The 26,502-nt window shown below is 45.2% G+C and overlaps 1 protein-coding gene across 4 annotated transcripts in view; it reads left to right on the top strand.

The window, feature by feature from the left end:
• Positions 1-26,502, top strand: part of LOC130403479 (protein diaphanous homolog 3-like) — a 227,925-nt gene that overhangs the window by 158,197 nt on the left and 43,226 nt on the right. For 2 of the 4 annotated variants that reach the window (XM_056607853.1, XM_056607855.1), the window contains 2 exons: positions 7,773-7,868; positions 8,068-8,133. In XM_056607853.1, coding sequence (XP_056463828.1) covers positions 7,773-7,868; positions 8,068-8,133 — 162 coding nt within the window. The remainder of the gene's footprint in view (positions 1-7,772; positions 7,869-8,067; positions 8,134-26,502) is intronic. The other 2 variants (XM_056607854.1, XM_056607856.1) reach the window with 2 other exon arrangements.

Genomic DNA, 26,502 nt, shown 5'->3' with positions numbered 1-26,502 from the left:
ACTTTGGTCTTTCTTTCTACCTACTTGAAAACTATACGCGAGTCTAGTAACATTGAGGAAAGGTTCATGAATGAGTAAAGTGACCGAGCAGATGAAGATTTCATAACGCAGGTCTCATTCGACACACTTAAAACCTGCCGGCTCCCTCCAGTCCATCCCCCCCCCCCCCCCCCCCACTTCTCCTCCACTCCCCACCTGCTCACAGAGCTCCAGGCTCAGCTACCGAGTGGGGGGAGTGGAGTGGCAGGTGAATCCAATGCTCTCTGTATGCTCGCTAACTGTTAGAGCTCTTACTTCTCTGTGGCCCTGGTTGCCCCTTTGCCCTCCTGTCCTCCTCTGAAGCACTATTTCCAGCCAGCGGTTTAAGGCCTATTCCATAGCTATTAGTGTTAATAACGCTCTAGCAGTTCTGTCTCTCTCTCTCTCTCTCTCTCTCTCTCTCTCTCTCTCTCTCTCTCTCTCTCTCTCTCTCTCTCTCTCTCTCTCTCTCTCTCTCTCTCTCATATTTATATATTTAACGCCATGTCAGTCAACACGCCTCTGATCTGCTCCTCCTACCTCCGGTGTCAGCGCAACACGTGTGTCTATAATCTGCCAGGCGCTTTGTTTTTAGTGAGTGTCTATGTTGGCTCCAGCAGGGAAGGAGAGCGTAGGGTAGTGTATGTTAGAATATGTGAGTTGTTCAGGACAGCGGAGGAAGTGTGTGTATGTATTCTGGGATTTTATAAATGTGCAGCTGTGTGTTTGTTTCTCTGAAAGCTCATCATGTCTTGGTTCTATGAAGAGTGGGAGCCCAGGTTTGATGTGTAAAATTGGAACGTTTGTGTTTCCAGATAATCCCCATTCTGACTCCATGCCTCCTGAACAATAAGAGTGCTTTGCACACACACACACACACACACACACACACACACACACACACACACACACACACACACACACACACACACACACACACACACACACACACACACACACTCATTTCTTACACATTTACACGCACACTCAAAAGCACACAATAAGAAAGACTTAACATAAACGTAAATATTTGAATCAACTCAACTTTTTCCCTTTTAATTTCTAAGAGAAACTAACATTTTATTTGAATGACGGTTCATAAAGCCAAAGTTCAGTAAGTGTTGTTTGAACGACCTCGTTGGCTTTCGGATCCACTCAATTTCACTTGGTTACAGCAGAGCTTCAATGTAAAAATTCTAGACACAAGATGTCAGTTGTATAGGCCTTCCAATTATCCTCCAACAAAAAAGGTGGTTTGTGAAAAGTTTCAATTCAATTGCACAGCACCACTGGCACTATTCAGGAGCAGGCAAAGATAAAACACACACACACATTCTGGATGACGAATGCCAGAAAGGGTAAAAAAAACATTTTTTGCCATCTTTATTGAAATGGCAAAGCATATTGTAATTCGCAATTTAATGTGCAATTTGAAAAATGAAATTTCAAAGTACATTTTGCAATTGGCAATGCAATTCTCAATTCATTTGGAATTATTTAGGTTAGGCATTCTGGGAAGAACCCTACTCTATCTCTGATTGGCCGCTCTGGACCAAACTAAAGAAGGTAATGAATAATGGCGACGGACGAACTTGTTGCCGCTATCACTGCCATCGCAGACTGCATTGATTGTAATTCTCGGCGAGCATCGCCAATTGATGTTTTTGACAGGGTGCAAATGCTCTCGCAGAGGGTGGGAGAACTTTCTGCCTTAATGAGAAATGACCCCAATAAAGGACAGGATCGAGAAATACTGAGAGGAATATCCGAAAAAAAAAATCGTGTCAACTTTTTACATCAGTTATGACGCGAATGTGCTGCATTTTCCAATCAGAACCGCAGCAATGAAATTGACGGATGGATTCAACCCTCAACCTCATATAGCCAGTGAATACGTATGTATTGAGAGGATTCAGTTATATGGAGTTAGATTTTTGATCCATCCAAATTGTGTGAGGAAGGACAGTTCGAGAAATGATAAGTGTGTGTGCACACTTCAATGCATCCATGTTTTGGAGACATTTGTTTTTTAGTGAGTTTTCCTGTTCAATAACTAAAAGTAGGCTGAAACTTTTTCAGAGGAAGTTAGTATCAATTACAACTGCACAAATCAAATGATCGTTGGCTTGCAGAACAGACTGCTATTGAGATGTCGAATGATATAATAATGATATTCGACATATTTGGTTGATATCCTCTCTTCCAAAAAAGTGTCCATTGTTATCTGAAGCCTGCTCAGTCACTTGCTGTACACAGTACACCCAGAATTTTCATTCAAATATTGAATACACGATTTATTCAAACTGAATTGAGGATTTCACTTCCATTTCGCATATTGCATTGCCAATTGCACTTAGAATTGCCAATTGCAAAATACACTGCTATTGGAGATGCTAACAAACTTCCATATGTCTCTTGAGTCTATTCATGTTTTTTTTTAATTACTAACCCTATATTATTGGTAGGCATAACTTTATAACATATTTTGCCCTTGTTTAAACTCTGAAATAGTTGCTCATGAGTTAATTATGAGACCATTAATAACAACCACCATGTAAGGACATCCTGGGAAGGAGCCTGTTTAGGCCGAAGCATGATGCTCTGCTGAGAGGGGGAGGCGGTGCAGAGAGCCCCAGTCAGAGCAGCTTCGGCCTGGGCTCTGCAGATGCCGTCCCTGGGTAATGGATCTCACCAGGCTGGAGCCTCTCTGGGATTCAGATTGACTCAGATTGAGAAAAAGCTTGCAGGCATCTGGCAGGACCAGCTGGCCAGATAGCAGGGGGAGAGAAGGGGAGGGGGGGTGATACGGAGAGAATAGGGGGGGAGAGAGAGATAGAGATTTATTCCCATGGGGGGAGTGTGACAGCTTCAGCCAGGCTGGCCGTCATTAATATTTATTAATACAGACCAAACTCAGTCAGACTCAGGTAAACTCCCCGCATACAACACACACGCATAGAACACAGTACACACACACTTGCTCACTCAATCACACCCACGCATGCGCACAAACACACACCCACATAGACATACAGATATGCACACAAATATATACACACAAACTTAGAGACCGCAGTACACACACAAAGCAGTACACACACAGATAGCAGTAGACACACACACACACACACACAAACACACACTAAGAGACAGCAGTACACACAATACACACACAGTACATATGCCTGCACAGTATACACACACAAAGGCCTTGAGACTGCAATGCACACACACTTTATTGAAATAAGTGTGTGAGAAAAGCACACATACTCACATTTGCATTCACTAGATTTTCAACAGGTTTTCTTTGCCTTCAAGAAAATTGTAATTTCATTGCGGTTTGCTGTACAACTAGCGTCAGTGGTGAATACGGTTGAAATAATTACAAAACAGCCAGGAGCCTCAGAATGGTAAGGCTGACAGAATTCCCACTAAGCGTTCATTTGCTGTGTCTTGTTTCATTAAATAAATACATGTGTTGCTCTGGGCTGGATAGGGAGAAGAGAGTGGAACTAGGAAACATCCCAAAGCTCGGATAATACATTATCCTACTGTTGAGCAAAAGCGAGAAGGGTGTGCACAGATAAAGATAACTTGGCAGGAAAACAATAAGAACAACATCTGAAAAAAAACATGAACATGTGATCACCCAACATTTCTTTCTGTCCATCTCTCTCTTCTCTTCGCTCGCGCTCTCTCTGTTGCCTTCTCAGTCCATCTCTCATGGTCGGTATCTGGCTCTATCTTTCGCTCTAAAACGGTCTTTGGATGTCTCTCTCTTGCTTTTAATCTAGCCATCTCTCTATATCCTTCGTTTCCTATTAGACTTTATCTCTCTATCCCTCCCTCCTCTCTCTCTCTCTCTTCAGTCCGTCAAAGAAAAAAAGTATATAGTGTCTATCCCTCTATCACTCTCTGTGTCTCTATATCACCCTGCCTCTCCCTGTCATCCCTGTCTGGCTCACATTGGAGATTAAAAGAGTTGAGAGCTTTCTCTCTGGCTCCCTCCCTCCCTCCCTCCCTCTCTCCCTCTGTCCAGCAGCGGTTTCAGTCTTAAAGTGCCTCCCTCTCTGCCACCCCTTCTCTCCTCTATTGAAACAGGAGGAACGCAGGGAGGGGGATAGCAGGGCGGTCATCTTTAATCAGTGGTGGGACTCTGCAGTCACACCGAGGCTGCCCCATCCCCGGGCCCCCGTCCTGCCTTATATCAGGGCTGATGTGGCAGCTACGCAGAGCAGCTGATGTCCCCCATAAGTGGACAGAGAAACAGCAGCCCATGTAGCAGTAGTGGAGGACATAAGTGGACAGAGAAACAGCAGCCCATATAGCAGTAGTGGAGGACATAAGTGGACAGAGAAACAGCAGCCCATATAGCAGTAGTGGAGGACATAAGTGGAAAGAGAACAGCAGTCCATATAGCAGTAGTGGAGGACACAGCTCTCCTATTTAATCCTCAGCAAAGCCCTCACTCCTACTTCTCTTCACTCCTCCTTCTCTTCACTCTCCTGTTCCTACTCTCTCCTCCTGCCTCGGCTGTTCTGCCCTTCCACTGCTCAACTTTTCCGTCCTTCTTCACCTCCTCATCTTCCTCCTCCTGCTCCTCCTCCCCCCCCTGCCTCTCAATCCTGTTCCTCCATCGCCCTCATACCAGGATAAGTTCAGGGGAGGTTAAATGCACTAGTGTGCGCCCAATCTAGAGCATAGAGCCAGCTGTTGGTGCTGTGCAGCAGGTGGTAGATGGTGAGTGACCCGGTCTATAGAGGGTGCTGTGATCAGCCCTGAAGAGAGGGAACGGGACAGAAAGAGCAGTGAATCATCCGGGCAGTTTAAAACCAGAACATTCTGAAATACTGAGTCCAACCCTGGAAAGACCTCACCAAAATAATTCAGAGGATGTTATCAATATGGCTTGGAATATATTAGCTGGATATCGTTCCTGACCCCAAAACTGCATAAAAAAAACACATGATCTCTTAGGGATTCCATGGAGGAACCTGACACATGTTACTTTTTCATTGGAAGGCGTTTGTATTTGATTAGGATTTTATTGGCTTTAGAGCATACAATGATGAAGTAACCAGAGCTGCATAGTATTGAATGACAGTACACACACAATCTATATAGACTACAATAATAATAACCATGGTATTTGATGAGAATATAATATTAGCTCAAAGGAAAACATTTTTGTTTGAGTGGCGATGGAGGCTCTACATCAGACTAAATAGGTTGCGGAAAATGGTCTAAGGTAATGGTGCTTTAGTTGATGACAAGCAGAGCGGGGTTGACTTATGTGCACTTCAGCTTGATACCAATGCTCTCTCCCCATTTAGGCTGGCATGACCATTATGATGTTGGAATGCCTCAACCATTCAAATATGTAATAAGCAGGGCTCCAGACTAACATGTTCTACTGATGGCACTGATGCCACCAACTGTCGGACCCCTTACAAATTTGGTTGCACCCCTTTTGAGGTGCTTTGTCCCGATATTGGCATGTCCTTTGTCGCGTACCTTCTGTCCATCCAAAGTGGTAGAATATGCAACCATTTTGTTGGCCATCTTGAGCCCTGAATAAGACAATAATGTTCCCACCACTCTGTTGAGGGCCTCCACCGCCTTGACAGACTAAACTATAGCTCCGATAATAGCATCTTAATCACTTAGGTTGTGGAGGCAGAGAGCTTAATAAACAAGAACAATCAGGAATGAGCTGCTATGAGACTTCTAATCTATGAAGATATAAAGATGTATGAGGTCGACACTGTGTGTGTGTGTGTGTGTGTGTGTGTGTGTGTGTGTGTGTGTGTGTGTGTGTGTGTGTGTGTGTGTGTGTGTGTGTGTGTGTGTGTGAAAGCACAGTGTGTGGGGTCAGGTGTGTGTGTGAGTGTGACTGTGAAAGCACTGTGTGTGGGTGGGACTGTTTGTCAAAGAGTTTATTGGTGTGTTTCTGCATATGACAGTCCTAACAGGCACACATATATGCACACACCCATGCACACACAAACCCGGGAGCGGTGGCAGCCGGCGTTAACTCTGGGCTGACAGGTGGTTGGTGTGTCCCTGAGCGTTCCCCTCCTCTGCAGTCTGCTGGAATCACCTGATCCGTCACCCAGCTCAGGTGTCAAGGTTAACCCTCACCCCCCCCCCACCACACCTCTGCTTTTACTCCCTAAATATATGGCATGACCCACCAAAAAATAAACACATTCATAAATAGTCCCTCGGAGGCTGGGTCTGCGGCACCACTCATATGATCTGGTCCAGTGTTTCCAAATCTTTCATCGTTGGTAACCCCTTGGTTTTGTCAAGGACACCATCATCTACTAATATGTATTTATTATCATTTACCATTTTTCTTATTTTTTAATGGGACTAGAAGTATATTATACTATTATCATTTTGCATCATTATTAATATTGTAGTGGAACAGCAACTCGTATCATATGAGTTATAAATTAGCATCATTACTAATATTTTTTAGGGGTTAATATTATACTTTCCTTGAGTGAGAGTTATTTTTTATTTTATTGTTTTATATATATATATATATATATATGTATATATATATAAGTAGTATTTAATATAAGCGACACACCCCAGAAAATGTTAGTCTTGAGTCTACACATAATAATACCTTTAATCGTACCTTGGCCTAAACTCTGCAATCTCTTGGTCGGCCGTACCTGGAGGATGCATGTGTCCTCCTAAACCTCTTCCAACTATATATACTGCATACTGGAATTAAAAAAGTATGTCACAGGGTCATCTAAAAAATCTAATTATGTGCAGATACAGGTATGTGCAATGGTCAAAGTGTCCTAATTAATATTTAATAGTGCTTAACATGGAGAAAGGGGAGGTCTTATTATATTTCTGGTCAATATATTTAACATTTAACAAAAAATAACAAATCGATATTCTCCTTGATAACTAACCACGAAGCACTTAGGACCTGCCCCGCAGGTCGGGAATCATGTATCTAGTGGGTGTGTATTGTCCATGAACTCTGAACTCTCACCTCTGGTGTGAAGAGTCCTCTGTGTTCAGGTGTGTGTGCTAAGCCCTGGGGGGTCAGCAGGTGTGCCTGTCGATGTGTTGGAGAGCGGCAGCAAAGCAACGGGTTCCCAACGTTCCTTCTAGGAAACAGAGGACATTTCATTCTTGGCTCAGCAGCTGTGTGTGTGTGTGTGTGTGTGTGCGTGTGTGCGTGTGCGTGAGGGTGTGTGATGTATTTGTGCGTGTGTGTGTGTGCGTGTGTAGTACGTGTGTGTGAAATATATCGGCCTGTTAGACGCTTGGCTGACTTTCAAATCACCTGTCAGTAATGCGTGCCCTGCCTTCTCCTCCCTCGCCATGGCAACACTCGCGAGTCAGTGACACTTCCGCCACCTCCTGATTGGTTTAGTGTGTTTTTATTGATTTTATCTGAAGAGTCATTTATATTAATCCCAAACAGGAACTTCATGCATCCCAGTGGAGAACACCAAACAGGATCAGACATTGAAAATATATTTCCATTAGAGTAAAGCCTAAATACATTGAACATGTATCCTTATTCATATTTCAATAAAAAATGTGTCGCTTTAGTTGGCCAGGGCACCATAACATGAAGCTACAACATAGATAGAAGACAGCCCCAATAAATTGCATCCAAACAACATACAGTGCGATAGCAGCATAATAGTGAGGGGGTACTAATTATAACAAAATGGAAATATTTCTGAAAATTTTGCCTGCTTGTTTTTTTCCAGAAAACGAGGAGACGGGGGTGATGGACAGCCTGCTGGAGGCTCTGCAGTCTGGGGCCGCCTTCAGGGACCGCAGGCGGAGAGCCCCCAGACCCAGAGGTCAGTGTGGGGGCTGACCCCTGCACACATGCACTCACCCACACACATACATGAGCACATACACACTCACACACATACTCACACATAAGCGCACACATACTCACACATAAGCGCACACATGCTCACACATAAGCGCACACATACTCAAACATAAGCACACACACCCGGCGCTCTCTGAGTGTGTGGCTGTTGTTTTCAGATCAAAAGATCATCAGTCCCGGCTCCTTCAGACAGGTCCTGCGACCCGTCCAGCCTGGTAACAACGGTAACCCCTCGATACCTTATCCCGATAATACTAACGCCTTTAATCCTTCCTAAACGCAAGCGCTCTGCAATCTCTGGGTCCGCCTCAACTGGAGGATGCATGTGTCCTTCTGCATGCGCAGCTCCCAAGCCTCTTCCACCCATATGAATATGTCTCTTGCCTGTCAGCTGACTTTACAAAATACAGCTCTGATCTCTGTGACCTTGTGGTTGAGAAATTATCAGCAAATAACCTGTGTGTGTGGATGAATATAAATGTGTGTGCGTGTGTGTGTTGATGAATATATGTCTGGACAAACAATATCAGTATGTGTGCATATGTGGGTGGGTCTGTGTGTGTGTATATGCGCGTGCATCATGCGTGTGTGTGTGTGTTTGTGTATGCATACATGCGGGTTCATGTGTCTGCTTTGTTTCGAGCATCTTCTGACAACCCAGTGATTATCCCTAATGTTAAACAATTGAATTAAGACACACCCGACCACGGCCTCGTAGCTGTTGTGAGGATAAACACGCGTAGATCAGAGGTCCTCAAGCTTCATTAGGCGGCAGCCACTTAGAACATTCCGCTGTTACTGAATCAAGATCTGGTCCGAGGTGGATGATAAACCGTTACCTCTCTCCTCCACCCCTCCCAAATTCCCCTCTGTTCTCCTCCTCTAGCCCACCCACCTCCTCTCTGTTCTCCTCCTCTAGCCCACCCACCTCCTCTCTGTTCTCCTCTAACCCACCCACCTCCTCTCTGTTCTCCTCTAGCCCACCCACCTCCTCTCTGTTCTCCTCTAGCCCACCCACCTCCTCTCTGTTCTCCTCTAGCCCACCCACCTCCTCTCTGTTCTCCTCTAGCCCACCCACCTCCTCTCTGTTCTCCTCTAGCCCACCCACCTCCTCTCTGTTCTCCTCTAGCCCACCCACCTCCTCTCTGTTCTCCTCTAGCCCACCCACCTCCTCTCTGTTCTCCTCTAGCCCACCCACCTCCTCTCTGTTCTCCTCCTCTAGCCCACCCACCTCCTCTCTGTTCTCCTCTAGCCCACCCACCTCCTCTCTGTTCTCCTCTAGCCCACCCACCTCCTCTCTGTTCTCCTCTAGCCCACCCACCTCCTCTCTGTTCTCCTCTAGCCCACCCACCTCCTCTCTGTTCTCCTCCTCTAGCCCACCCACCTCCTCTCTGTTCTCCTCTAGCCCACCCACCTCCTCTCTGTTCTCCTCCTCCTCTAGCCCACCCACCTCCTCTCTGTTCTCCTCTAGCCCACCCACCTCCACTCTGTTCTCCTCTAGCCCACCCACCTCCACTCTGTTCTCCTCTAGCCCACCCACCTCCACTCTGTTCTCCTCTAGCCCACCCACCTCCACTCTGTTCTCCTCTAGCCCACCCACCTCCTCTCTGTTCTCCTCTAGCCCACCCACCTCCACTCTGTTCTCCTCTAGCCCACCCACCTCCACTCTGTTCTCCTCTAGCCCACCCACCTCCTCTCTGTTCTCCTCCTCTAGCCCACCCACCTCCACTCTGTTCTCCTCTAGCCCACGCACCTCCTCTCTGTGCTCCTTCACCCTAAGACTTATCTTGAATGACGCTCGAGAGAGAGAGGAGCAAAGTGGGGTGGGGTGGAGGTGGTGGTGGGGGGGGGGGGGGGGGGGGGGGGGGGGGAGAGAGTATGTCTTTCCAAGAGAGAAGATAAAACCAGAGCCACTAGGTGGGTTACACAAACCCAATCCAGGGGTATTTTAAGGGACTGTGTGTGTCCATGTCTGTCATGACTGTGATCCATCCCACTCCCGACTGCTCTCGGGTAATAGCGCTGCTGTGTTATATATCTCCCTCCACCACGCCGCTGGGGGGGGTGGTGGGTTACTGTGGGGTGGGACAGGGGTCTCCCTCCCCCCTGCCAGCTGCTTCAACATCGGCCCTCTTCACTAATAAAGCTCCCAGCTTCAGACTGTCACTACAGGCCTCGCCCCATGGTCGCCAGCCTCCCTCCCTCTCTCCACACTTCTCCCCCCAAAACAAACCCAGCTAATTAGCTCTCTGTGGCCAGGCTCAGATACCAGTTCATCCCCTCGCCCTGGCCATCCATCTCTCCCACCCCCCCCTCCCATCTCCACCCTCTCTGCCATCTGCCCCTTAAATAACACTGGTCGTCGTCCCCCAGTCCCGCTGCTGTTAGGGGCCTCCCTCTGCATAATGACCTGTTATCTCTCTCTCTCTCTCTCTCTCACTCTCACACACTCTCTCACTCTCTAGCTGTCTTTCTGCCTCGCTCTACCTGTCTATCGCTTTCACCATAACCGTCTCACTCTCTCTTTCTCTTTTTTCCCCTCTCTCTCTCTCTCATTTTCTCATCACCCCAAATCTTTCTATGTCCCTCTCTCTATCCAAGTGAATGTCTCTCTGGTCATAATTCCCCTTCCTAGTTCAAATTAAAGTAGGCTTGAACTCCCAGAATGGGCATTGTTTCCTGTATCCTCCCTCTACCTCCTCCTCCTCCTCTTTCCCACTGCTCCTCCCTCCTCCTCCTCCTCCTCCTCCTCCTCCTCCTCCCCCCCCCCCCCCCCCCCCCCCCGCCCCCCCGAACTAAACACTCCGTAATAATTGAGCTCCCGGGAGCTGCCTCAATCTAACCAAGCAGCAAAGAGACTTGAAACGGAAACATCTGTCAACGTAGCCACGGTAACAAGCGGCAGAGGGAGGGGTGGGGGGGTCAATGTGAACATGTGTGTCAGGGATAAACATTAGAGCAGCAGCCAAGGAGCCCATCCTCCGAGACATCCAGACTATTGAAAAGCCAGGCTGTATAGGCTGATTCTGTATAGGCTTATGCTATGGCCTGATGCTGTATAGACTGATGGATGCTGTGTGGACTGATGCTGTGTGGACTGAGGCTGTATGGACTGATGCTGTATGGAGTGATGCTGTATGGACTGATGCTGTATGGACTGATGCTGTGTGGACTGAGGCTGTATGGACTGATGCTGTGTGGACTGAGGCTGTATGGACTGATGCTGTATGGAGTGATGCTGTGTGGACTGATGCTGTGTGGACTGAGGCTGTGTGGACTGAGGCTGTATGGACTGATGCTGTATGGACTGATGCTGTGTGGACTGATGCTGTGTGGACTGATGGATGCTGTGTGGACTGATGCTGGATGGACTGATGCTGTATAGACTGATGGATGCTGTGTGGACTGAGGCTGTGGACTGATGCTGTGGACTGATGCTGTATGGACTGAGGCTGTATGGACTGAGGCTGTATGGACTGATGCTGTATGGACTGATGCTGTATGGACTGATGCTGTATGGACTGAGGCTGTATGGACTGAGGCTGTATGGACTGATGCTGTTTGGACTGATGCTGTATGGACTGATGCTGTATGGACTGAGGCTTTATAGACTGAGGCTGTATGGACTGATGCTGTATGGACTGATGCTGTATGGATTGATGGATGCTGTATGGACTGAGGCTGTATGGACTGATGCTGTATAGGCAGATGCTGTATAAGCTGATGCTGTATAGACTGCTTCTGTATAGTCTGATGTTATAGGTTGATTCAGAAGGGCTGTTACTGTATATGCTGATTAATTACACGATGATGTAGACTGATGATATAGACTGACTTATGCTATAGACCAGGTGCTTCAAACTCAAATTGGCTGGTTTTGTTATCTCATAGAAATTCCACGTCAACGTTCAAGTACATTTATAAAGCACAATATTTCAGAATATGTCTAAAGATTCAGACAACTACGGGGGGAGGTTATTTATTATCTCAGAAATTGTCCAGTCATGTTTTCCTTTCCTAGCTCAAAAACCAGACAAATCCGTGAGATCATGTTTTATTTGCTCTGGCATATGTGTCAAGCCTGACTGCCATTCACACAGATTTCCAGCAGACCCAGACAGCGTCGGGCCAATGATAGCATTTATCTAATATGCGACGTATTTGATCCAATGGCATTTTCTTAAACTGCCAAGATGGTGGCCACTGATGTGTCACACGTTTTGATGCTTTGTTTGGTAGTAGGCCTATCTAATTATGTTCGAAGGCATTTTGATCCGGACCAGTTTTTGACGCCCTTTGGAAATCAAAAATGAACCGAGGGTTTCCAGACTAATACGAATTAGTGAATGGTCTGGAGATGTCAAACCTTTCTTTTCCATGGTCCTCTCTGAATTCAGTGTTTCAGCTAACTATTGCATTGCAACTCAATACGTTTGTTTTCCAGCAAACTAAGGATCCTCCACATCAGCTGGGAGGTCTGTAAACAGCCTGAAAGTGTTGCATCTTGAAGTCAGCAAAACGCTCATCAGATTCCTGCAGTGGGTTTTCAATAGCCGTGGCATATTCATCACCACTGAATGTTGTGCCACCCTCCACAAGAGATAGGCATGCTGGAAAATGTTTATTCGCAGAAAGCTGCATTTTCCAGAACCTCCATTTTGTGAAAGAGGTTTCATAAACTGCTGTGATGAGCTGACCATGACCCTGAAGCTTCAGGTTAAGTATGCATTTTGGATGAAATTCAGGAACATCCACTCTGCCATCTTCCATCAATCTATTCCCCTCTGCTCTTAATGCAGGAAATCTCTTCAGGACTTTTCCATTGCTGAGCCAGCATCTCAGTAAAGTAAAGTACATTTACTTAACCGTAATTTTGCCTACCCAATGTAATGGAGACTTTGCAAGACAACAGACATGACATTTTGGTATTTCAAGCATTTTCTGTACAGTACCCGTTGCTGTATAATGCACTGCAGAACCACTGCTCGATCTGTTTGTTTCTCCTCCAGCTTTCTTTCTACCAGCTCTACAAGTCCATTTCTTTACCTGTCATGAACGGGGCTCAATCAGTTGTATTACCTACCCTCCTTGTTCCATTGCAAACCATTGCGCTCAATCGCGCCGTGCAGCTGCTGAAATAAATCCTTGGTTGTGGAACGGATGTACGTTAAACGCAAACTCAGGAACTCTTCTGTCACATCGAATAGATCATAAATACCCTTGATGAAAATCACTAGTTGCGCATTGTCAGTTATGTCTGTGCTTTTGTCAAGCACCACAGAGTCTGCAGTAAAACCTCTAGCTTGGTTTCATAACTGATCATAAATGTAACTTGATAACTCGCTAATCCGATCTGCCACTTAGTTTGCTGATAGTGGTACGGTTGAAAACACTCTCCTTTTGGGACATAGAATATCAGCAGCTTGAAACATGTAATTCCTCACAAACTGCCCTTTGGTAAATGGCTTCCCTGCTTTGGCGATTAACTCCCTCACCACATAACTTACTTCAACTGCAGCATCAGCATCCTCCTTGGCTTTATTTAAAATCCATTGCTGAGCCGTTAGCCCTCGCTGTAGCTGCCGGCTACTTTCTTCCTCTCGTCTCCCTGATACTTCTCATACTGTTCTTTGTGATTGGTCAAGTAATGACACTTGAGTTATTCCTTTTAGAATGGCCACTTTTCTCTTGCATATCAGGCAGGTACATTTTCATTGAACTCCACAAAAAGGTTATTCAACGTCCATCTTTCTTGAAACTCTGAATTCATCATTCTCTATACTATTCAATTTAGATAGAGAGAGAACACAGGACGCCCCAGAACCTTCTCGATTCGTAGAAAGAATTGCTTCTAATTGGCTGCACCTTTGACTCACGCCCTTGAGCATTTGTGCTTCAAAAAAAAACGTATAAGAAGGGTTAGTACAAATTGGTATGAAACAACGAGAAAATTATTATTAAATAATGGAAGATGTTAAGAATGTCTGACCTACAAAAGCAAACCCCTTTATCAGACAAAGTTGTAGGCAAAACAATAGCAGTACAACAGCAAGACACTTTTTCTTCTATTTGTTTTTAATAATTACATTTTGTTTATCTGTTTATTGTCTATATGTTTGAAAGTTGCGATTATGATAGTAAAAAAGCCAACTAAATAGTATTTTGTTGGAATATCCACGTCAATTAAGTTAAATCAATATTACTCCTCGTCTTCATCATCGTTATTATCTAGTACAAACGGATTCATCTCTATCACTTCATTGGTGACGTTTACAGAACTCCCAGGCGGGCTGAAGTATTTGCATGGGGAAATTGCAAATACTGCAATCTGCCTTTTGTTGTTTTTGTAAGTTTCTGCAATTTGTACACTTTATCTCAGAAACAGAGCATGATGAGCCAAGCTACTTTGTCAAAACATAAAACATAACTCCAGTTCATTTTCAGTCACAACTCAAATTGTAGTTACTACGGTTTGCCTTTGTAGGACAGTATAGACTGCTGCTACAGACTGATTTTAAGGATGTCTGATGCATAGACTGTCTGATGTATAGACTGACCTATGAAAGACTCTGCACTTCAGACTGCCTGCTCTATAGCCTTTATGATATGTAGACTACCTTATACTAGACTGATGATATAGTCTGTCTAATGTGTAGACTAGCTGTTGCCAAAGCATGTCCGATGTGTACTATCTGATGCTATAGACTGATGCTATAGCCTGTCTGATTTATAGCCTTTCTGATGAGTAAACTATCTGATGCTATGGAATGATTCTATAGCCTGTCTGATGGGTAAACGATCTGATTCTGTATGACTGATTCTGTAGGCTGTCTGATGAATTGACTGCATAGTGTAATTCTAAATCATGTGTACCTCAGGGACTTTAGCAAACCTCTCTCTCATATTCCATCCTGTGTTGTCTTAGCCGCATGGACGTCATTTCCTCACCTCCGGGCGCATGTTGCTTCCTGTCTTAATCCGATTCTCGACCCATCTCATCAGCTCTTTCTTTCTTTCTTTCTTTCTTTCTTTCTTTCTTTCTTTCTTTCTTTCTTTCTTTCTTTCTTTCTTTCTTTCTTTCTTTCTTTCTTTCTTTCTTTCTTTCTTTCTTTCTTTCTTTCTTTCTTTCTTTCTTTCTTTCTTTCTTTCTTTCTTTCTTTCTTTCCCCCCAATGTTTGTGTGTGTGTGTGTACCCATCTCCAGGGTTCTGATGGTGTGTGGGGCCAGCCTTGTGCTGCGGTCCTGTGGCTTTTGGTCTCCTCCACACTGTAAATTGGATTGGGCTCCGCAGTATGATGGATCGATGGTGGTTAGCCACACAGGTGTTAGTAGACTTATTGAATCTATAGAGCAGTCGTAGCCTTTTAACTGGCTCCCCCTAGAACCTGCACACAACCCCCTGCTCTTTTCTGTCCACCTCTACAGCCCTGGAGACTGCACCAGGAGCAGGAACAACGCTTAAGACTCAGCCCACGTTGTCCTCTAAGGTCGCGCTCACTGGAAATAGCCAGACAGAGAGAGGGAGAGAATGAGAGAGAAGGGGGAGAGCGAGGGACAGGCAACGAGTTAGAATGAGAGGGACAGAGGGAGAGCGAGAGAATACAAGCCAGAGATTGAAGTTGAAATGAAAGTCATCGAAAAGTACAATTTTAAAAATGTAACGTAATTTCCTCCCTCCTCAACTTCCCCTCGTCCCTCGCCCTCACTCTCTTGATGCTATTTGTGTCTCTGTTCCCCGCAGCAGTCATCAGGGCTGCTTGTGGAGGCCCATCCAGTGGAGCACCGTCCCTAATAATCTAATGTCAGTTTGAACACAAGGGCACATTGTGTGTCTTGATTATAATTTCCATCTTTGATTGTCAAACATAATCCAATACTGTGTTGGGCGGTAGTGTATTACTTGGATATGAAACTAGTACTGTGTCAATCAGTCTGCATAGTGACAGCCCAACACCATCGTTTCCCAATAGTGACAGACCCAACACCATCGTTTCCCAATAGTGACAAACCCAACACCATCATTTCCCTATAGTGAAAGACCCAACACCATCGTTTCCCATAGTGACAGACCCAACACCATCGGTTCCCTATAGTGACAGACCCAACACCATCGGTTCCCTATAGTGACAGACCCAACACCATCGGTTCCCTATAGTGACAGACCCAAAATGTTGAAGATACCATCTGTATGGGAGCACTGTAAAAAAACTGCTGCTGATAATAATAATAGTATTTTTCGAGGGTTCTCTCTGGGATTTTTTTTCACATTTTGTCTCGCCCACTGAGTTGCGGCTATAGCAATTTGTTGTGGTGATCAGGCATTTTAATGATGAATGGTTTTCATAATGAATTAATTTAGCAGATAATAAAACAAGGCCAAAAGATTAGAAAAAAGCTCTTCCTATTAATATTAACAAGTTGGTAATTTGTAATGAATGGATGAACATGAATGGAGTACTGTGTTTTCTATTTGTTTTGTACTTGTGAATTGCGCTAGTGCTCTGCAAAACCTTTCACAATGGTGATACCAATTTTGGTTTTGTCATCATTGGAAATATTCTTAGACTCTGGAAGCCGTGTGTCTTCGGAAGCCTTAACACAAGTTTTCTTGTAGGGTTTCAGTTTTGTTATGCGTTTCACAGCTTGCGGACGCAACACCAGATGTCAAACACGGCGGATGCAAAGTAAGAAGTCTGAACTGAATCAAGCATGCACTGATCTTGGAGAAGTTTGCAACCGATGATTTTACATCCAGTTGTATTTAGTTTCCAATTTTATCAGGCATGAGCTCTGGCTTTGTCTCTGTCTACATTGTGTCATTTCATATGCCAGAATACTATAACCTAGCCTACTATGACATAGCTGATCATGAATTCAAATAATGAATACATAGGCTTGATATGTAGGATAAATATAGAGAGCTCCAAATAATGGGCAGCCTTCAAAATTCTGACAGAGAAGGCTCGAGCAGCCTCATTGGTTCAGGTAGCCCATCTGAGGCGGGTAGCTCAGTTTGCCAAAACGCCAGCTCCGTGTCATTCAGGCAGGGAATGTTATGCACTGGGAATACAGATTTATCCTTGGTTATGTTGATTTTATTTAATGAAAAAAAAAAAAAGTATGATTATCCAAAGCCAGTATTCAGGCCTGCCCTGGTACACATATAGTTGGATCCATTGTAAGCACACATAGAGAACACTCACGCTCTTCCTTGTCTGTATTTGTCCCGGATATTTTTTTGTTTCTCAGACGTCGTTGCTGGTGAATGAAATGAGGAGCAGAAAACTGCAGTTGTGTTCTTATAAACTTATCCATGTTAGCTACTGATAAAGCCTGTCAAGGTGGAAGATTGTTGTTCTAGTGCTCTGTAACATCCATTCCTAATCCCTCTTTCTCTCTCTTCCCCCATTTCTCTCTGTCTCTTTCTCATCCATTCCTAACCGCTGGAGCACTTTCATTACACAGACAGATGATGGCCAGAGAGCTACTCTTGTTTAACATTAATAACCCCCCCCCACACACACACACACACACACACACACACACACACACACACACACACACACACACACACACACACACACACACACACACACACACACACACTCTGAAACAAACACACACACACACACACTCTGAAACAAACACACACACACTGAAACAAACACACACACACTGAAACAGACACACTCCCACCTAACCACACAAACATACTCTGAAACACACATGCACACACACAGGCATAGACTGAAACACACCCACCCACGCATTGAAACACACACGCAGTGCAACCGACACAAACTCACACTGGCACTCAAATCTCAGGATAGGCCACTAAAAAAACACTTATGCACACACTACATGTAGCATTGGCAAACGTTGCAGCATTAGCAATTGTAGTATATTAATAGTAACCGTAATGGGCAGTGCAAGGTAATGTAAAGTGAGATAGACTACTACTGTAGATGGAATGAGGTGAAGAGAGAGAGGAAGACTATAGGGTAAGTGGAACGAGTTGGATAGAGTGGTTGAATAAACTGCAGGTGGAGAGATCGGGTGGACTATAGTTTGAGAGAGCTGGGTAGACTAGAGATGGGTGAAAGATGGCGACAGAGTGAGGTAGACTATAGGGGAAAGAACTCGGTAGACTAAGGCCCAATCCCATTTCTACCCCTTACCCCTTCCCCTTCCCCCTTCCCCTTACCCCTTCCCCCTTCCCCATCCCCCTTCAAAACAACGGGGAGGGGTAAGGGTAAGGGGTAGAAATGGGATTGGGCCCAAAAGAGTAAGAGATGGAGACAGAGTGAGCTAGAAGTTATAGTTTCTGGTTCAGTTAACCAGGTGATCGAGACAGCATACAAGCATTGGGTGCGGCTGGTTGTGTGTGTGTGCGGCAACTGGCTGGGCTAGAGGAGATGCTAAAAAGGCCGTAATATCAATATGTGTGTCCGGGAACGTGAAGCACTTCCCCTTGCCTGTTAACCTGGTGTCCACCGGGGACGAGAAGGGAGAGCCGGTGTGGGAGCTTACCCCGGTTACCATGCTACCTTTTTGTTGAACACCGTCAGTCTTTTCTAGAAAAAGGATGCTGATTGGATAGTTCAGTAGGCTAAAACAAACCATCTCCTGTTTCCGACCTGTAATTGGTAAAACGTGTTTGTTCCACAAGCATTTGAGGTGACGGAAGTTCTTCTCTTATAGGTGCTAGTGCTGATACTGCTAACAGATTGACGTCAATGTGGATGTTGTAATGGTGATCCCATGAATATGTTTTACTGTGTTTACGCGCTGGGTGTATGATAGATGATATGGGAGGCTGTACGGGCTGTGGGCGTGTCTGGTGTAGGAAACGCAACCCTTTCCGCTCTGCTGCTCCTCGAGCCTCAGAGATACGAGGAGAGTGGAAACGCCACAGCCAATATCTCTGCCTGACTGCTCTAAGAAGGAACTTATTGATGAGAGAAGGGTCGCTATACACACACACACACACACACACACACACACACACACACACACACACACACACACACACACACACACACACACACACACACACACACACACACACACACACACACACACACACACACACACACACACAGTTCGTGGGCGTGCAGGGTCTCAGGGCAATAGCCACCTGTGTGCTCCTCTCCTGGTCCAGCCAGGGCCTAAGCCCCCGGTTTCCTTCAGATATCCACTTAGCTGGATTTCCCCGGGCCGTCTGTAATGGAGCCCGCCATTCGTGAAATGAAACGCAGGCGAGCCCTAGCCCTCTGACTGGCTCGGGGCGGCAGCCACAGGTGAGCTGCTAATCTGTGATCATTAGTCAGCCTGCAGCCACCAGATACCCCTCCACCTCCATCCCCTCTCTCCTCCTCCCCTCACTCACCCTCCTACCCCTCCTCTTCTCAACCCTCCCTCCTGCCCGCCTCTGATCCCTCTCCTCCTCATTCCCAAACTCCTCTCCACCACCCCTCACATCTCTACTCCTCTCCTGCTCTTCTCGTAAGATCTCCTTCTCTCCCCTCCCCTCCCGCGCCCGCACACCTCCCATCCCTTTCTTTAATTTGCTCTTCTGCTCAGCCCTCCTTCCATCACTCACTGCTCCGGCCTTACTTCCCCTCTCCTCCCCCCGTCACACATCTCGAAGTCCTCCCGGACTAATGTCTTTCTTTTGTACATGTTCAATTATTTGTCTATGTCTGTGACCCGCTCTCGCTTCTGCTCCCTCTCTCTCCATCTCTGTCTCTATACTCTCTGTCACTGTATCTCTCTCTGTCTCTTTGTCTTTCTGTCTGTTGGTCTGTCTGTCTGTCTGTCTGTCTTTCTTTCTCTCTCTCTGTCTGTCTCTCTCTCTCTCTGTCTGTCTCTCTCTCTCTCTGTCTGTCTCTCTCTCTTTATTCAAAAACCTGTTGTGTTGAGCGGTTCTGGGATAAGTTTTTCATCCCGATGAGCAAATAATGCAGTGGAAAATTAATACATTTTCACAACTGCCTGTTCTATTTACATTTTACACCAATATCTCTCCCACACACACCCATGTGTGGGAGAGATATTGATTCTCCCATGATATCAGGTGTCATGGGGGGAGGGGGGATTCTCGTTTCCTGGTCACTCTCCTCTCTTTTTGTTTCTGCCCCCATCTGAAACTATTCTGTAGTAAAACACCACGAGAAACTTGTTCACACTAAATACTATTTACAGACAACAATTTGTTATCGCTGGACACTGGCAGTGTAACACAAAAATGCACACACAACTCAAGCTTTTACTCTCCATTCTCAGCCTTCCCTCCCTCCCTCCCCCATCTGTCCTCCTTCGTCTCCAGTTGTGCCATTGTTATGGTTACCTGGATGCCACTCAGGGAGTCTTTCACAGAAATGTCAGCTGGGAGGGTTGAGCAGGGCAAACACACACACACATACACACAGCTACTCTTGTGTTTGGACCCAGCAGCATCTGTCTGTCGAAACGCTGAACACACAGAAAGGAAAACAAGAACAAGCTTAAGATTTACATACCCCTCCCGCTCATCTTCACACCTCTCCCCTGGTCGTTCCTGCTCATCTATCCCCCGCCTCCCTCCTTCTCACCTCTTCCTCCACCACCTGCCTCCTCCTTGCTTCTCAACCTTCCTGCACTCCTCTTTCTTACCTCCCCACCGCCTCACCTCCCATTCTCACCTCCCATTCTCACCTCACCTCTCCACTCTATCCTCCCTCTCACTTATTCACCTCCCTCCCTCCCCTCAACCTAGCTGTCCTCCGTGGCCCTTGAGATGACCCAGGTCTATACGACTGGGCCAGTAGTTGCTCCTCTCGTCCACAGATGAGGGACCGGCCTCGGGCTACAGGGTCTCTGTCTGATGCCTCATCCTCCCATAGCGGACCTGGTTCACAACATAGTCCACGGCCAGGGTCGGATCTGACTCATTCTCCTTGTTTGGCTACTTTGGCTGCTTGTTCACACACATTTACACTTTTCCATAACTCCACATACACGCATACTGTGAAGCACACACTATCCTCTCATTCTCTACAACTCCTTTCCTCTATCCTTCTCGACTCTCCTTGATCCCTTTTTGTCACACCTTCTCTCCCCTCCTTGCCTCCTTCTCTTCTCTCCTTTTCTCCTTCTCTCTGCTCCTTGTCTTCTCCTCACCTCCCCTTATCTCCTCTCTTCTCCTTTTCGTGCTTTGTAGCCTTGTCTCCAGCCCAGCTGAACGGGTGTTTTTATTAACTGCTTATTCACACAATGAACTGTTGGCACACATGCTGCCTGGCACACAGCTAAAGACACACAGGTGGGACTGCATGTTCTACTTGGAATATAGCGATAGCGAGCACACTGGCACATTATTTGTGTAACTGTGTGTGTGTGTGTGTGTGTGTGTGTGTGTGTGTGTGTGTGTGTGTGTGTGTGTGTGTGTGTGTGTGTGTGTGTGTGTGTGTGTGTGTGTGTGTGTGTGTGTGTGTGTGTGTATGTGTGCCTTTATGTTGTACTGGTAGATAGGTTCCTGCAGTGTCACTCATTGCTCAATGCCATCATCACAATACTAGCAGAGTGAGAGTGAACTGTTTATACTCACCATGATGGAGAGAGGGAGAGTTTCCACTATTTATACTAGTAATGATTGGGGGAGAGATCTATAACTTTTTATATGCCCAGTGCTTTTAGTTGCTGTTGTCTTTCTTTCTCTACTCAGGGTCTGACCAGACAAGATCAGTCATAGAAAGTCACGTTGTAATGAGCAAATGTTTAACCACCAGAGGTGGGGGTAAGTCACTCATGTGCAAGTCACAAGCAAGTCTCAAGTCATAACCTTCAAGTCTCAAGCAAGTCCCAAGTCACTGTGTTGAGAATCAAGCAAGTCACAAGTCAAGTCATTGCTCAGGTCAAGCAAATCACAAGTCAAGTCTGATGATCTAACCCAGTTTCCACATTTAAAAATCAGTAAAGAGAGTGGTTCATATGTTGAGTTTTATTTCAACATTAACAATAACTCAAACTATTCAAAACATTCCAAAACCATTATGTGAATAGGCCCAAAACTGAAGGCAGCTCTGTCCATCACAAATGTCCAGGTAGTGGTTCAACTGAATTTGGGGACTGGAACTTGAACCCTCTTAATTTTTTTTGCGGTATGCTGAGAACAGCCCAGTCCGACGCTCTGGCTCTGACGGTGTAATTTTACTTGAAAATTACTTGAAATCCTTATCATAACCCACTTACAGCCACTGAGTTAGAAGTAGCCTACTGACATTAAAATTAAACAAGTCAATCATCTGTGGAACGGGCAGGGCTCGAAAAACTCCAGCCAATGATTTTCAGAACCACCGAGTGGCATTGGACAGTAAGTACGTCAATCAAACGGTCGTACTGCACTCCCGCTCCCTGCGAGTGACCCCATCGTGCACGTGCACATACTCAAAGCTCGTGACCCAGAGCAAGCTTCTGTTTGATGTTATCCTGCAGTAGCTACTGGAGCTAGCTAACTAGCTAATCCACATTTGGACCTAGAACTAGAAGACAATCCCAAACTCAAACCTAGCTAGCCTGGCTCACTCTCGCGCATCTGTGTTCGCGCTCGTGCGTGATTGCGCGTCCATGTACAGGGAATGGGTGGAGTCAGAGTCAGCGTTGAAGGAGAGGGGGTAGGACCATTTGAGTTGTGTATTTTCAAAATCTGCTGGCGTATCGCAATTCCCATATCCAACCTTTAATCTAACTTTAAAAAGGTCATTTTGAGTCATCTGTCCCAAGTCTAAGTCAAGTCTCAAGTCATGAAGACCAAGTCAAAGTCTAGTCGAGTCTTTTATCAGTGTTAGTCAAGCAAGTCTCAAGTCCTCAAATTGGCGTGTGACTCGAGTCCCCCATGTCTGTTAACCACACAACCAAATTAGTTGGTGTCAGATTAATAGAAGACATATAAATCACACCAGCACCTTAACGCTATGGAAAAGAAAAACAAACATGGGAACATGAAGACACAGTCAGTGGGCTGGCATTAATTGAAAACGTTATTAATCATTAAATTAATCATGGCAGACCTGATGATAAGGGTCTGGATCCAGACGCTGCTGATTTGTGAACAAACCTTATTATCTGTTAGGAATTAATATATTTTAACAGCAAGCTAATTAGCCAGGCAAATTTGAATGGTAATTACACAGTGAGATGGAACAGACTTAATATGTTCCTCTGATGTTTTTATGCCCGGGTGCTTGTCGCATGACGCACGCGCATGAACGCAAACACTCATACCAACTCACTCCCTCAAAAAAATGCACATACACAAACACACTCACTTGTACACATGCACTCACATACATATGCAAACACGCACCCACACAGAGCCTGGTTTTATGTATTCTACTAATGACTAGAGCCCAACATAATGTGGTTAAACAGTAAGAATGGTATATCACCTGAGGGAGTTCCCCTTGTGTGCTAGATGTATGGGCTCCGGTGCCCCCTCACACCTATCCTGCCGGATGATTACACCCTTCTTAGTGTTTCAAACGACCTCTAAAGGCTGAGAATAGAAAGTCCCGTATGGGAGCAGGCACCTGAGGGCTCAATTAAACTCCATCAGACACGTATGGATAGGATGAAGGAGAGGGAGTACACACGTACCATAAAATAAAGTCTCTCTTTCTTTCTCGCTGTGTCTTGTTCTCCATCAGTCTTTTCCTTCTCTGTCTCCATCTCCATCTTTTCTTTCTCCCCCATCCATGTGCCCTCCTCCATGTACTTTTTCTCTCTTTACCGCTATGTCCCTTGTTCCCTCTCTTTCTGTTTTCCCCTCAATCTTTCTCTCTCTCGTTTACCCTCTCTCACCTTGAATCTCTCTCTTCCACTCACCTTTTCTACCTTTCTGTCTCCCCACTCTGCTACCTCTCTATATCTCCCTTCCCCTCTGTCTTTCCTTTTCTCCTACTCTCTTTTCTCTGAATTAAATTTAAAGTGCTATATTGGCATGATAAAGGTTGGATTTCATTGCTGAAACAGAAAAAGTTGAATAAAATCTCTCTCTCTCTCTCTCTCTCTCTCTCTCTCTCTCTCTCTCTCTCTCTCTCTCTCTCTCTCTCTCTCTCTCTCTCTCTCTCTCTCTCCCCCACCCTGACCATATAGCCTATAGCCACCGTTCTAACCCAGCTAAAACACACCAGGTTTTTTGTTGCAGATGCGACGGAAATGTGAAATAAATCAAGCTCAAATCAATTAACGTGTGCTGCTATGATAAATATTCCCACAATTTAGTCAACGTCACCACTGACCAAACACCTAATTGTTATACAACTACAGATTATGTGGGTTTGAAGGGCGTATCAAGTTTTCTGAACTGTTCAGATGACTATGATTGCTGGACCCGAAAGTACTGGGCCGTCTGAAGTAATGAAAACCCAAAATATGTGCTTTTAATGCACTAGTATTCATTTCATTGAGTGTTTTCCCGTATCAAAAACATTTCCTGAAGCACGTCCTCCTCTTGCTATATTTAGGAAATATGTTACGTACAGCAAAGAGAGATTGTTTTCCTTTTCAAGATATTTTCATATTTTTATTTAAATCCCTTTGTCTCAAAAACTCATTTTCCTGGTTGCACCAGATGACATCATGACGTTATTTTCTCTGATTTAGAATTATGTTTATGCAGAAGTTAAATGTGGGATTTGTCATGACAAATGTGTATCTTATATCTGCATTATTCCAGTTATCTCTTTTGGTGCCTAAGGTTATGTATCTGCCCCTTATATTTGTGCAGTTATTATTAATTTATTTTGGAATAGCATATTGAAAATGTATAACAGCCAAAATATTTAAGGCTCTATTTAATTATCTTCATATTAGTATTGCTGTCTTTATTGTTCAATTGTTTGAAAATGTTTGATGGACGGGGAATTTAAATGGCATTCCACTTTTCCACAATAATTTATCTACATCAGGCAATGGGTGCGGTTGCACGTTTCCCTGAAAAGAAGAGGAAAGGCCTATTTCCTGCTAGTAGAAAGGTTTCTAGTGCTGCTGATTGTTTTCCTGGTGCTCATAGATTTTAAAGTTTGGGAGCACCGTGCCCCTACTAAAAAAAATGTAGGGGTGTCCTGCTAGTGGTAGGTCCCAGCAGTGTGTTTAGGGTTCATAGAGGATGGTCATCCACTCAGCCGAACATGGTGGTGGTGGTCGAGTTGGAGGCTTAGTCTGCTACTCATCCATCAGCCCGAGCAGCAGGCTAGGCCACTGCTCTGAAACTAACGGGGGAGGGGGGGGAGGTTTGCTACATCTGAGGAGACATGATTTATCAGAGAGTTGAGCGATTATGCCCACAGTCCAATCTGTGAGAGACACGGTTCTTGCTGAACGATGGCTCCTGTATGCTTTCATGAAACATGCAAGGAGCAACCGTGGTGAAAAATGTTCCACGCCAGACTCGGTGGAGAGATGAGTTACGACTGCTGTTCAGCGTGAATACGGAACGCTGTGGAACTTTAGCTGGACAAACTTAACTAGGAGTAGGCTGAAGACACATAAGGAATAGGAAAGAAGGGGCTTTTTGATATCCTGAAGGGCTGCTCTTTTCTTCTACTGTGACTAATTAGCATAACAACCGTCCCTGTGTGCTGTCCGTCTGTCGCGTCACATTTAACCGAGTCTTGATGCAAAAAGGACGACAAAATGCAGCACCCGTCTTCAGTTGGCTCTTTAGAGGATAATTATCAGTCTCAGGTTTTAGAGCGATGACGGGATGCGCACCAAAATAGATGAGAGGCGCCTGTGATCTTCTTCCTGGCCTCTCCATTAATCACCACACTCCCCATGCAGATGTTTCTTTACACACTGACAGTTCACCATGGTTGACTGCCTGACGACGTTTGTGTCTTTCAGTTACGTCTTTATTTTTATCACTCTGTGTCTCTTTTTCTCCATTTTTCTCCTTAATTCTGAGGAGTTGGATCGTTCAGGTCTATAAGCAGGGTAAAGGAGTTGACACGCTCTTTAGTCTGCTTAAACAAACTCCAAACAGATATATAAACAGCTGTCAACATCACCCTCCGTACAGCTTTTACCTGATCTCATGCTGAATACGCACTTATATCAAAGCCTGCGACAATCGAGAATCACAGTCGAGAATGATATGTTGAAAGAAATGTTGCACTAGTCGAGATGATTAAAGCAACACACAGATCATCATGGTTCGAGTCCTTTGTGTTCGTGGTAATCTCCAGTGTTTTGTCAAAATCTAGTTATGGACTAATAAGTGTTTGACTCTATCTCAATGTTGTTGGCTAATGAGGGTTAACGGTTTAGTGCTCGTTGACTGGAGTTAGTTATGGTGTTAAGATGCTGTGATGGTTGACAAGATGGTTAAAAGTTTGTAGCGTTTGTCTCAATTTCCGATGTCTGCTGAAGATGGTTTATGGTTTGGTGTTTACCTCCACTGTTTTTTTTCTGAGATGTTCAAAGATGTTGTGATGGTTGTCTAGGGATGGTTAAAGGTGCTAGCCTGCACCTGGTGTTTCTGCCCGGCATAGCCTGGGGCTTAGCCTGGGGAGGCAGCTTAGGAAGGTATGCAGGACCTGAGGAAGTAGCTC

Source organism: Gadus chalcogrammus, chromosome 14 (genome assembly GCF_026213295.1).
Source record: "Gadus chalcogrammus isolate NIFS_2021 chromosome 14, NIFS_Gcha_1.0, whole genome shotgun sequence".
In the NCBI taxonomy this organism is placed as follows: Eukaryota; Metazoa; Chordata; class Actinopteri; order Gadiformes; family Gadidae; genus Gadus; species Gadus chalcogrammus.
The sequence above is the reverse complement of the archived record's forward strand: the minus strand, read 5'-3'. Positions and strand labels throughout refer to the sequence as shown.